Source organism: Brassica napus, chromosome C8 (assembly GCF_020379485.1).
Source record: "Brassica napus cultivar Da-Ae chromosome C8, Da-Ae, whole genome shotgun sequence".
In the NCBI taxonomy this organism is placed as follows: domain Eukaryota; kingdom Viridiplantae; phylum Streptophyta; class Magnoliopsida; order Brassicales; family Brassicaceae; genus Brassica; species Brassica napus.
The window spans coordinates 36,039,889-36,053,296 of NC_063451.1; the positions used below are offsets into that span (position 1 = coordinate 36,039,889).

Sequence of the window (13,408 nt, forward strand, 5' to 3'; positions counted from 1 at the left end):
AAAATTAACTTATTAAAATAAATTAAACAACCACATTAACCATATAATATAAATTTATATTTTTCCGTATATGTTATATTTTAAATTTTAAAAAATGACTATAAATTACAAAAACTATTAAAAGTCTAACATTAATTTTTTTGTGAACCATGGTTTAAAATTTTTGTTATGACAAGACACAAATGATTACAAAATCATATAAGTATGAAAACTCATTTAATAATTATATATATGTATATATTAATATCATTTAAATTAACAATATACCATATAAAATACATAAATAATTTAATTTTGAAATTTTCTTTGAACAATGTTTTGGATAAAAGCTTTGAAAAATATTGACAACTTAATAGTTTAATTTTAATTGCATTGATTTTTTTTGTAAATTATAAATTAGAAAACTATTAAACATCACACAATGAAAATTTTGTTATCAGTGATTCAAGTTTTTGTTATAAAAAGATACAAATGATCAAAAATAATATAAATAGAAAAAAATATTTAATAATACCAATATTAAAAATATACAATATAGATAAATATATCTATGTTAATATTATTTAATTTAATTATACACGATATAAAATAAAAAAGTTTTTTTGGATTAATAAAATTTATCTAAATATGCACATCAATTTGATAATATACGTAATAGTTATTGAATTTTTAATATTTGAATTCATAACATGTAAAAAATATATAATACTTAAAAATAATTTATATCTTGACCTAGTATGTATTATTGCCACTGGATATAGGGGATACCATGTTTCCAGAGAACCGTATATATGACATCATGTTTTCAAATGTGTGTACGAACTTCATATTTTTTTTTTTCACATAATGGAATTCTTACATAAAGAGTTAGGATAATGAAAAACATATACAATTGTTACAAAAAGGTGGGGAGAAAAGAACTGAAGAGAAATTTTACATCTATCTCTTATATATTAATTGGAAAATATTGGAAAAACAATAACCTTATTTTTGTAAGTTAATTACAACCAAACCAGCTGTTGTGTCACTCTATTAAGCTCTCTCAACTTAAATATGTAAGGACTCTTTAATCAATACTATTAAATTAGGATCATGACCCATTGATATATGTTGTGTCCAACTTATTTTATAACTGCAACTAAATAAAAAAATTTCAAATAATTTTATAATTGTATCTACTTTAATTAAAAGCAGAACCACGATCTTTTTCTCTCTAACTTTAGCAGTTACGTTTCCCTCTACAAAAAAACAGTTGAATTTATGGTTTTTGATCGTACACATGGTTTCTCAGGATCATCCTATCGATGTGGAAGGCCAAAGCAAACAAAACTACTATTATTAAGAAAATATATGAACTTGGAGAACATAAACAGAATACAAGTTCCACCTGATCCATTTTTGAAGAATAGGGATTTCTCCTCAACTCCTACAATGAAACCCAGATGAAGAAAATCAACATCTTTCTTTATGAATACAAAGACTGCAATTCGTTACGATTAAGTTGTTGCAAATATAGAATTGGATGTATTCATAAACAAAAAGAATCTGATATGAGTCCAAGTTTCTTACATCAAGACATTGTGATTGAGTTAGATTTTTTCATGTAGCTCAGCTGCAGTGAGGCCAGCGTGTATTCATTCGAATTTTCAGTTTATGTGCAGATGAATTTCTGTTCCACTGGCATAAAAGAAAAAGGTAAATCTCTTAGTGAAAATCAAAAACAAAAACTATGCAAGCACTATGTGGACCTTGGATTAGAATTATATAACTCAACACAGTTTACTGCGACTTTTACCTAAAGACGATGATTCTTGAGTTCATAGAAGCACAGCTTCCTGATGTTCCTCACGTACTCCAAGCGTATTCTTACCAACCTACAACTCATAGATAATGAATGAGTTAGCTGCAATGCATAAAATATGCGCAGTCAAGCTATTAAGTAGGTTGGAAATGATAAGTGGATCGGAAGCTGTCCTGTCATACTCCTCAGTTAGGCCTGCAGTACTTCTCCCTCATGGATTTGCTGAGAAACGCAGTTTTTTTAAGGAGATTTTTGACAAGCTTTTACTTGGGACATTGATCGAACCTGAAAGTTGACAAGGGTTTCAATAGTTTATTAGATTCAGGGTCATGAAACAAAACTCTATGTATGTATTACAAAATGAATACCTGAGTAAGAAAACCTCTCTTTGCAGGACAAATGTTGAGTCAAATGACATAAGTTAGAAGTTTGTTATTATATTTAGATTAAGTAGAGAATCTACAACAAAAAAGTAGTGAATCGACAAAATCAAAATAGTTCAAAGAAAGCTAAATACATATTTAGCCATGTAACTAAGTGTTCTATAATCAAAGAGAGCTTGATGTAAAAAAATCAAAGAGAGCTTAGCTGTTTTATTTTGCCTAATGTCCTCTCTGTGTTCAATTAAAATCGCCTTAGGATGATCGGGTTGACCTTCCACCTTCATCTACCAAGTTCGAGAGACAAAATATCTGTTTTTTTCTTCATCCAGTTTTTTTTTGTTTTTTTTTAAGTTCAATTCGTGAACGGTCACACTAGAGAAGCAATGCAGATTACATGGACTTATTGATTCTATCTCTATTTTTGAGCTCTTTAATACTAGAATTGGGTCGTTGTAAAAAAATAGAGTTGGGTCGATTGACAAAAATAAAAGGAGTATTGAGCACTAGAGTTGGGTCGGTATTTAGTATGATTTTAATAAAAAATATTTATATAACCAGTTTTTATATGTTTGCTCCAAACATAAAATTAATCACCTTCATATGTTTGGTAAAAAACTCATCATGTCGTTCTAAATATCAATATCAATATTTATAAAATGTAGTTACAACTTTTTGTTAGTGAATTAATTATTAGTCACATTTTAAATATACTTTTATGTATTTAATGTCCATTTAATATTATTGATACAAAATTGTTGAAAAAGTTAATTATTCTTTTTAACATATTTTTCTAAATTTCAAGTCTTGCGCAAGTACAAAACTAAGGGATAAAAACAATGTTTGAAAAACAAAATTACATTTTCTCATTTTGCAAAATAAAATTTCAAATGACATCTATCTAATCAAAACACATAACTTTCACCCAATAATTTTATAAATAATCAACCAAAAATATATCCGCTCTCTGCGAGGGCGGGTCAAAATTTAGTTGCTAGAGAATTTACATGCAGTGCCACTGACATTTAGTTTGTCGGGCCAAATACAAATCGCTACTATGTTTATAATTATTAATTGATATATCCTTATTTAATTGCTACATCCTTATTTCCTTTTCTCCATCTTTATAACAGCTCTGAGAACGGAAGGAGGTTGAACTTTGCTACTGGTTCAGATTGTTGGGTGAAATAAAAGTGCCTACATACAAAGAAAATCATATGCTTAGAGGAAGATTCATCAAAGAACGCTATACTCGAAAAATCACTTCTGTAAATTCTTCCACGAGACGAGAAAAAAATATATTCCCTCCGTTTCAAAAAGTTAAATAGTTTAAAAAAAAGTTGTTTCAAAAAAAATATATTTTTTATATTTTTAATGCAACTTTTGTCAATTAATAATGAAAAATTGTGAACTTCGAGAACATTAATTACATTTTTTGAAGTTTTATTGGTTTAGAAATATAAGAAATATAAAACTACAATAAACATGAAAATCTTAAAACATGTATTATTCTGAAACGCAGGAAGTATATAACAAACATTTTATATCTTATTTGTCGACAGATATATAGGTTCAAGAATTTCAAAGAAAAAAAATAAATAAATAACAGAATACTTCTATACTATTAAAATAGAAGTCATCACTTTTTTCATGTATGATTTTTTTATTTGAACCATCCTTAGAAAATTTATTAAGTTTTAAATAACTTAATTATAATATATTTTAATATCTTTATTTTTATTTGAAATACTAATAAATATCTTAAATAAATTTCTAACAAAATATTTCAAATATCTTTTAGAATCTTTTTAAAAATATATTTTCGAAATTAGTTAATTAAAATTTTAATTATCACAAAGTATAATTAGAAACTAAATTTTAGTATAGTTTTTATTGTAAACAAAAATAATAATTATATAAAATAATTTTAATAATATTTTAATGATAATAACAATTTTAAATTGGTTTCATTTTCAAAATTAAATTTAAGAAATATTTTAAAATATGATTTTAAAAAGAAATATTCATTTCTATTCTAATTTAAAATAAAAATATCTTATAAATTTAGCACATAAATTATGAGTTATTTCATATGTGTTTTTTTTTTTAATTTAGACCACTAGAAGTCATACCTTTAAATATTTTTACCATGTAATACAATTAATTCCACCTCCCTTCATATATGGAACATTTGATCTTTTATTTATATCGTATATATAAGATTTTTTTTTTTGATAATCCAGGTAATCCGGACATCCCAGAGGGAACCCGACTAGCGCCTAAGTATACCTCCGCAGAAGGCATCCTGGAGGGCCGACTTTTCCACCCCATTTTAAACGACGGTGGCCAGCAGGGTTCGAACCCGTGTCCGTATTGGGGCCAAAGCTCCCTCAAGACCACTGAGCCATCCTCGCTTGGTTTATATATATATATAAGACTTTAATCTATTGTTATTAACGTATGTGTATTCTCCTGAGTTAAAAACCAATTCGATTTATTATTTAAACAGTTATACTAAAAAAATTAATTAATTACTGTATACCAAATTCTCTATTATACAGGTTCAACTTAATTTAATTTCCACATATATTTCAAATTTAGAAATAAAAAAATAGGTAAATCATTAGTTACATATAATGTTTTTAAAATAAATTTTGTTACAAAAATACAAAATTTATAAATTTTATAGTAATAATATTATAAGCCAAACAAATATTATTATAAAATTAGATAATATATAACCCCAAATTATAGAATTTATTGATATATTTTATTACATAACCTAAAATATTTTAGTATTAAAGAAAACTCGCACACTCGTGCAGGTCAACATCTAGTTGTATCTTATTTGACTATATAAGGGTTTGCTTTGGTTCCGTTTGGTACATTCTGTCGTTTTAATACATTCTGAATCCGTGTTGTTTTGCTGTATAATGAACATGAATTTGAACGCATTGTTGTTTTTGTATGTTCTTCACTCGAGCCAGTTAAAAGAAAGCCATCATGTATAGATGTTTTGTTAGTAGATACAATCTTTAAGATAATGCATTTTTTTATTATTCGCTAATTACAAATAAGGTAAATTATTATTGTATATGTTAAACTTTGTGTACAATCTCTTAGGTTTGATTTGATTGACAAGTCAAATTTGCATTAATATTGATAACAATATTACAAAATTCAAGGTATATTTGTTATTCAAATCAAACTTTACTTATTTTATTCATATAATTAATATAGTTTATTACCAAATTACTAAGGTGTAACAAGATATGGAATCTATATTACTAGCTCAAATCATACATAGATTTTTAAAACTATATAAATACGACAATTGTCTCACAACTTTGCCAAGAAAAAAAAAACATACGAAAATACTTCAATCTTCAAATTCTCTCATTTGTTCCAGCTATTTAAAATTCTATAATTGTTTACTCTTATTTCACCATCTACCTTATTATTTTATCTGTACTTATTATTTACTTATAACAAATACTATACTAAGAAATAAGCTATATAAATAAGCTATTTGGGTACTTATTATTTCACCATCTACCTTATTATCTTATCTGTACTTAGTATTATTTATTTATAACGAACACTGATGTATATCATTATATTGTTTTAGCTATTGATTTTGTTCATTTTAGTGTCTAAAAATTGCATTTAGATGTCATTAGGTGCTGCATTTGTACATATTGCATATAGAGAAGCTGGAATGCACAATCAAAAGTTATGGGGCTAAATGGAGGACAAAAGCGTACAAAATGGAAGTTATGAAGCCAAAGTCGAAGAGGAAGAAGAAAAAACACAGTTTCACCTACAGCTTTGAAGTGCCCACTTCAAGAACTTGTCTTCAGCACTTTACTGCTGTAGGAAAATCTGCGAAGTTATCTAAAACCCTGAAATGACCACTTTAGGAAAATTGCATATTGCACATTGACACTCTAGGAAAGCTGTTTTGTTTGGGCATTTGTGTTTTGAAGCCCATTAGTGTTGGGGCAATTAACCACATGCCATAGTGCATATATATATGTTGTTAAGGGTAACATAAACCCTAAGCTACCTCAGCAACATTTTGTTTCTCTCTTTTTAGATCTGCAATTCTTGTTAGTTCTTGCATTAATCTAAGTACTTATCTTATTTTTATATTTTATACTCTTCTCTAAACATGATTCTTCAAGGATCGGCGACAGATTCTTGGATTTCTATGGCTTACAGTGAGTAGGTTTTTAGAGTTCTTGGGTTGGTAAATTAGAGTGAAAGATGAATGATTGATGATGCTTGTGACTAGATTAACATTGTTCTAAGCTTGTTAGGTGTTCTTAATGTTAGATTAGACTTGATCTCTCTAGTCTAGATCTTAAGCTATTTCACGCCCGGAAAGTGTTTGTTGAAATGCTTGAACCAACCTAATATTGTTCTTTACGGATTTGGCCAACGGAAGTTGATGCCCGAGATGTTAAGTGGTTAGTAGACTTGTGATTCATGCATGCTTGATTGCGTTAGGCCAACGGAAGTTGATGTTCAATTCATGATAAGCATAGGGGTTTTTGTCACGGAAGTGGATTAATCTATCTGAATGAGATCTAGACCTTTAGAACATATGTTAGTCGATGATGTCTGGTATCTAAATCTGAAGTCAATCATCTCTTATCAATTACCTTACCCAAGAGCTTGTCTTTCTTAGTTTATTTCTAGTAGTAGCTATAAGTTGTCTTTATATTTCATTAGTTTAGAATTCACTTCACCTTCCTATTTGCTTATATTAAGGAGATTTGTGTATTCTTAGTGTTATAGATCACTAGTTCTCTGTAGATTCGATCCTAAAGTGCTGCATCGATATACCATTCGATTGTGGTAGCGTGCACATTAGGTTAATTGGCATGTGGTAAAACGCAGAACATCAAACACTATACTAAAAGTAAGCGATATTTATTTATTTTGTATAGTATTTCACCCTCTCTCTAAGAAATAAGCTATAGTTGTGTTGTGCTTTGATTTCAAAACTGTATGCATGGCAAACTATAATTTTACGTAATATATAGAAATATATCATACACTACACATGTACTAATATATTGTGTACCTCAGTTTCTACGGAACCAACAAATGCATAGATATATTTAATCTAAATGTTTGACAAGTAAGAGTCAATGTGTTTGAGACCACAAAATACGTACTATATAGTAACTATATAACGTTATCATTTTTGATACGTGATTCCACGAGAGAAGTAAATATTAGTCGAAACAAATATTTTGTAAACTGTGTTCACCCCGCACAAGGTGCATGTCTTAACCTAGTAGCATATTAATAGTCAGAATAACTAGTTTAGCAAAAAAAAAAAATGAAATGGCCATAATACCTGAATACACTCTACAACAAAAGTATTTGTATTTTTAAAGTCCAACCCGCACATTGGGATATAACTTAACCATAAGTGAAATAAATCAACGTTTAAATTTGATGAGAAACCCCCAATTTACTGGAAGGAGAACCCAAACTTTAGATTTATGTGAGAGCAGAGACATTAGGACAATATGGTTTATTCGAGGTCTAGTAAGTTATCTATATGTATTATTTCAAAAATAATCTCGTATGGTATTTTTTTTTTTCTTTTTGTAGGAAATGAGGGTCGAACCGATCAATCTAGTTACTGAAGATGTGAAAAGTGAACTTCTGATTTTAGGCTACAACTCTCGGCATCTCAGATGATGATTCCCATCAAGCATATCATAAAGTTCATAGTATGATTCTCATCAAGCATATCTCAAAAACTATCATATATCATCAGAAACTACGATCTCGTGCTATTCTTCCGTGAATTCAAAGTTACAAATCTATTTCTCTCCGAATTGATAATTCAAAACGTAATTATCCATAAAATATGGATTAATTGGTTTGCAGTTAACCAACCGCTTTAAATCAGCTAAACCAATCGAAATTCCAATTCTTATTATTATTATTATATTTTTAACACCTTCCAAAAAAAAAATTTTATCTGCAAACACCTTCCAATTCGTATTAGGAGTGTCGTTCTTACTATCGAAGCTAGGGCATGATTAACTCTGGTCTCTTAGTCGGGGTTCTTAATTCATGGTTTGACATTGTTTTCTTTTACACTTTTCGGCTAAGAGACGTTCTTATATCTCTTATTTAAAAAACGTTATTAGCTTTTCTTAGTTAAAATCTAAAAAAAACTAAGAACAGTCAGCCGAACTTGAACCTAAGAACCACGGTGAAGAGAGTGGTGTTAATCATGGTGTTGTATCTTCCCATCTCTCCTAATCGTCTTCTTCTTCGACCGTGAGGGTTGCGAACTCTGGCCATGGACACAAGAATCCAGATCAAATCCCAAATCAGATATGTCGTTAATTGCATCAGTTTCCTCTTGTCTCTCGACTTATGTGAATTGTCCCTCCACAGCCACGGTGAGCGATAACCTCAAGCCTGTTCCAATTCGCCACTCCTCCACCACATTCAAACTCCACTCCTCCCACACCTCTCCGTTCCGACACTAGATCAAACCGACCTCGCAACAAAAGAGAGGCAAGAACGGCGGAGATTAGGGACGTGAGAGATGGGTTGAAGTCGGAACTGAGATTTGAGAGAGCGGCGAGACCGGTATAAAGCTCGTCGAGTTTTGTTCTTATGAGTTGCCATTTGACGTTGAAGGACTTAATTGAGTTTGAAGGATTTGATTGAGTTTGAAAGTGAAATCAACCTTTGATTGTGTTAATGGGGTTGACGAGAGAGACAAAGAGTTTGACTAGGAATCAATTTTGATGAAACAAATTATATGGTTTCGTAAGATTACGGGAGATCGAAGGAGAATGTTGATGATTTTTTTTGGTCTGGAAAATCAATTTTGTGATTGTTTAAACATTTTTTTATGAACAAAATTTCTAAAATAAAAATTAGAATTTCGATTGGTTTAACTGGTTTAAAACTGTTTGGTTAACAATAAACCGATTAAAACCATTGTCTATAGATTTTTAAGTTCTGAATTATTAATTTGGAGAGAAATAGATTTACAACTAATAATTCGGAGATAAATAAATTTAGAACTTCAATATTAAAGAAAAATAGCACGAGTTTATAGTTTGATGGATATCTGATGCTATATGATAGTTCTCGTAGAGAAATAGATCGTTCATCCAATCTCTTTTTGTTCTACTAAAAGATATGTTTTGTTGCCGATAACTGCAGGTTATTACTCGCTAATAGGCTATGTGCTGCTTAGAATAAATTTGTGGTTAAAGTTATTTAAATAAAAAATATATATAAAGATAAGGGAGAGAGAAGAGAGAGTACTCTTAAGGATAAAGGTAAAGGCTGGACTTCCATTTTGGCTCCTCTTCCCGCGTGTCTTACTTCTCATATCTTTTTCATTTTACGCACATTTTTTTGTAATTCTCTTATTACATTAAAATGATCATATAATTAGAATCAGTATCAGCTTAAAAGAATGAGTCATGTTTGATTAAAAATATTCGACATACGAGGAGTTAAAGAAATTCCACTATCAATGGTTTTGAATTTCTATTGTTCTTTTCGAAATAATTGATTTTTTTGTTGTTACTTAAACACTACAAGAAAACACAAACCTAACGAGAAAATTTAACGATGAAAAACATTCCTTGTAAATTTACGTCGATTTTACGAGAAACTTAAGTGAAAAAATAGTATCATCGTTATTTCCTCGTAAAGTAACGACAAAAGCGTTTCGTCGTAAAATCGATGTAAATTGACGTGTCTTTTACAAGGAAATATTATTTCCTCGTAAATACGACGTAAACTTCGCGTGTTATTTACGAGGAAATAATTTACGTGTATTTAGCAAGAAAATTTTGAATCCACCAACTTTGTAGGTGTTACACGTTTTTTTTTCCCACCTAATTAATGTTCGTCGTAAATTCATAGGAAAATTACCACTACCAGATTCGAAATTTCCTATAAATATGGATGTTTGAACATCATTTTAAACACACCAACAACAAAAAACGTGAAAGAAAAAAAAATGGCTGGCTCCGGGACTATTTACGAATTGCGGAAGTGGATGTATATGCATAGAGATGCTAACGGGAGAGTGACGAAAGAATACCTCGCGGGGCTGGAGACATTTATGCATCAAGCAGATTCAACACCGCTCGCCCAAGAAAGTGGTAAAATGTTCTGTCCTTGTCGGAAATGCAACAATTCGAAACTGGCAAACCGTGAAAATGTTTGGAAGCATTTAATAAATAGAGGTTTCACGCCAAATTACTATATCTGGTTTCAATATGGAGAAGGTTTTAATTATGATCAGAATGAAGCTAGTAGCAATAGAAATTTTCAGGAAAAAGAACCGGTTGATCATCATTTGCATAATAAACATAGTTACCATATGATAGGGTTCATGATATGGTAGCTGATGCATTCGTAGCTCATGATGAAGATGAAGAACCTAATATAGATGCAAAAAAATTTTATGAAATGTTAAACGCGGCGAATCAACCACTTTACAGTGGTTGTAGAGAAGGTCTCTCTAAATTGTCGTTGGCTGCTAGAATGATGAATATTAAAACTGATCACAATCTACCTGAAAATTGAATGAACGAATGGACGGACTTGTTTAAAGAGAATTTGCCGGAAGACAATGTGTCTGCTGATTCTTATTATGAGATTCAGAAACTGGTTTATAGTCTTGGGTTGCCTTTACGACGAATTCACGAAGAAAACCGCCCTCGTAAATCTTTGTGTGTTTCTTGTAGTGAAAATGTTACTTTTATTATATTTTTATCAGTTTCCATCTTTTTTATTGTTACTAAAGCACCATGCAACTTATAACTATATGATGTTCATTACTTTCATCTTACTCATTTAGGATTTACATCTTCTTCTGGTAACATCTCTTATATCCAGTATTCTTGAATTCCATGCTGGCTTGGCTTGCATCAACCCAGGTAAAAGCGTGAAGACAAATTATTGTTCCCCCACTAATAAACATTCCTAACACTATCTTAGGATACTTAATTCTAAACCAACCCAATCAAAGGATTGCGTGCATCATTTCGGCCACCCTTCAAGCATCAAATTGATCAATTATTAGAGGTTTTATATGTATTTTTATTTTAATTGGACCGTCCAAATGTTTTCTAAAAAAATCTCTGATAAGTTGGAGAAACGAGTGGTAAATTGGATACCAAGTTGACATAAAGAAGAAAGATCCCAAGTGGTTCTTCGAAGGTATCAACACGGTACCATTTATTAATAACGCACACGGTGTAAGGTTTGACCCATCTAATGAGTTTTATTTCTGGTGAGGAAAAGGACTTTATTTTTGTAGGAGAAAAACATTCAACCATAAAATTAAATGAAAATACTATATGAATCAAATAAGTGACACCACCATGACGACATTTAATTACTAGTATAAGATTTGATCGTCTAATAGAACGAACCATTACGTGTCTAGTAATAATTATTCTCCTATTTATAATTAATTTGTAATAATACATAAAGCATTAGTTTTATTGTTTAGAAAAAGTTAGCGTAATATAAAATTAATATATGAATGAAACGAAATACCATTATCTTTCTATTTAATTCCCAGCAGCGTTGTCTCTGTTTTCGCCGTTGTTTCCTTTCCCCTCTCTCTCTCTCTCTCTCTCTCTCTCTCTCTCTCTCTCTCCTTTTGCTCTGCATATATTGTCTCCCTTCCCGATTCAATCGTTTCTAGCAAAAAAAAAAAAATAAGTGAATCATCTTTCTTCATCTTTCTTCATCTCTCTCAAGAACAGGTAAACACAACCTCTCTCATCCGCTCCTTCCTTTTCTCCTATCTTCTCTGTATTATTTTCCTTTTAATAAACTCTCCTTCTCTTCTCTTCATTTCCATTTCTGTATATTTTACAAAGAAAGCGGAGGAAAATTTTCTGAATTTTTCTTCGCTTTTAGTACCCATCTTCGGTTTTATTACAAGATTCTGGTTCGTGTTTTGTTCTTCCTTTTATTAATTCTGTAAATTAATTATCTTTTAAACGTTTATTTTCCAGATTTTCGACGAGCTTGATCGATCTAAATTCTCAAGATCTATGGCGGAAGAGCATCGATGTCAGACGCCGGAAGGCCACCGTCTATGTGCTAACAACTGCGGCTTCCTCGGCAGCTCCGCCACCATGAATCTCTGCTCCAATTGCTACGGCGATCTCTGTCTTAAGCAACAGCAACAAGCTTCCATAAAAACCACCGTTGAATCCTCTCTCTCCTCCGTATCTCCTCCGTCGACGGAGGTAGCTTCCGTCTCTTCTCCGGTGATCTCACCTCTCGTTCAAAACCCATTAGCCGAACTGGAGGTAACGACGAAAAACGTTCCGGCGACGTTTACTCCGCCGCCGCAGACAACGACGGAGGATAAGCAGCTGAAACGGCCGAATCGCTGCACGACGTGCAGGAAACGGGTCGGGTTAACCGGGTTTAAGTGCCGGTGCGGGACGACTTTCTGCGGGGTCCACAGGTACCCGGAGGTCCATGGATGCACCTTCGACTTCAAATCGGCCGGTCGTGAAGAGATCGCAAAGGCGAACCCGTTGGTCAAAGCGGCGAAGCTTCAGAAGATTTGATCCGAGCCGTTCGATGCGTTGACTTTTCTGTCTTCATGTAAACGCGTCCGTCTCGGAGTAATCAGGATGGTGTGAGATTGATCTCAGCCGTTCATCATGGGTCATTATGTAAAAGATATGTATTATCGATGGACACGTGTCACGTGACGCTTCCATCTTCCCAATTAATTTTCTTTTCCCTATAAAGAAATAAGATTATTCGCGTTGGCTTTTCTTCTCCGGTAAATTATGTGGCTTTTGCGTGTACAGAGTTGATTCTTTTTTTTTTTTGGTCATCTAAGATTTGTATTAAGTAAGAGTTCGGGTTACAAGACAGGTCCTTCTATACTGAAGACTTAACCCATATACAAGATCAAGGAATATAACTATAACGCCCCTACCCACCCACGGCTAATGGACCACAACCGTTCATTTGGTCCGTGGGCCCATCCGATGGGTGGTGCATTAATTTCCAAGGTTCTAAAATCATTGTTTACTGGCCCTGCAATCACCACCCGACCTTTCTTCGAGCTTTGGTTTCATTCGCACGGTATCGCGAATCACTTCCCGATAGGTCACTCATCTTTTCACTACTCCAGTCCAAGCACGCTTAACCATAGAGTTCTAAACGGATGTGTGAC

At 31.8% G+C, this 13,408-nt stretch overlaps 1 protein-coding gene and 1 long non-coding RNA gene across 3 annotated transcripts; one reads left to right on the forward strand and one right to left on the reverse strand.

Moving 5' to 3' along the window:
• Positions 1-1,143: 1,143 nt before the first annotated feature.
• LOC125591115 lies at positions 1,144-3,836 on the reverse strand. The gene is made up of 3 exons (XR_007327104.1): positions 1,796-3,836; positions 1,570-1,677; positions 1,144-1,426 (listed from the first exon to the last, which is right to left on the reverse strand). It is a non-coding gene; the product is annotated as an uncharacterized LOC125591115 (long non-coding RNA).
• Positions 3,837-11,632: 7,796 nt separating this feature from the next.
• On the forward strand, positions 11,633-13,001 carry LOC106367933 (zinc finger A20 and AN1 domain-containing stress-associated protein 6-like). Of its 2 annotated transcripts, none has more exons than XM_013807803.3 (2): positions 11,633-11,966; positions 12,222-13,001. In XM_013807803.3, the coding sequence occupies exon 2, from the start codon at positions 12,261-12,263 to the stop codon at positions 12,786-12,788; it is 528 nt and encodes a 175-aa protein (XP_013663257.2). In that variant the 5' UTR covers positions 11,633-11,966; positions 12,222-12,260; the 3' UTR covers positions 12,789-13,001. The 2 variants fall into 2 exon arrangements, with proteins under 2 accessions (XP_013663257.2, XP_022546816.2); XM_022691095.2 differs by having other exon boundaries at positions 11,639-12,154.
• Positions 13,002-13,408: the final 407 nt, after the last annotated feature.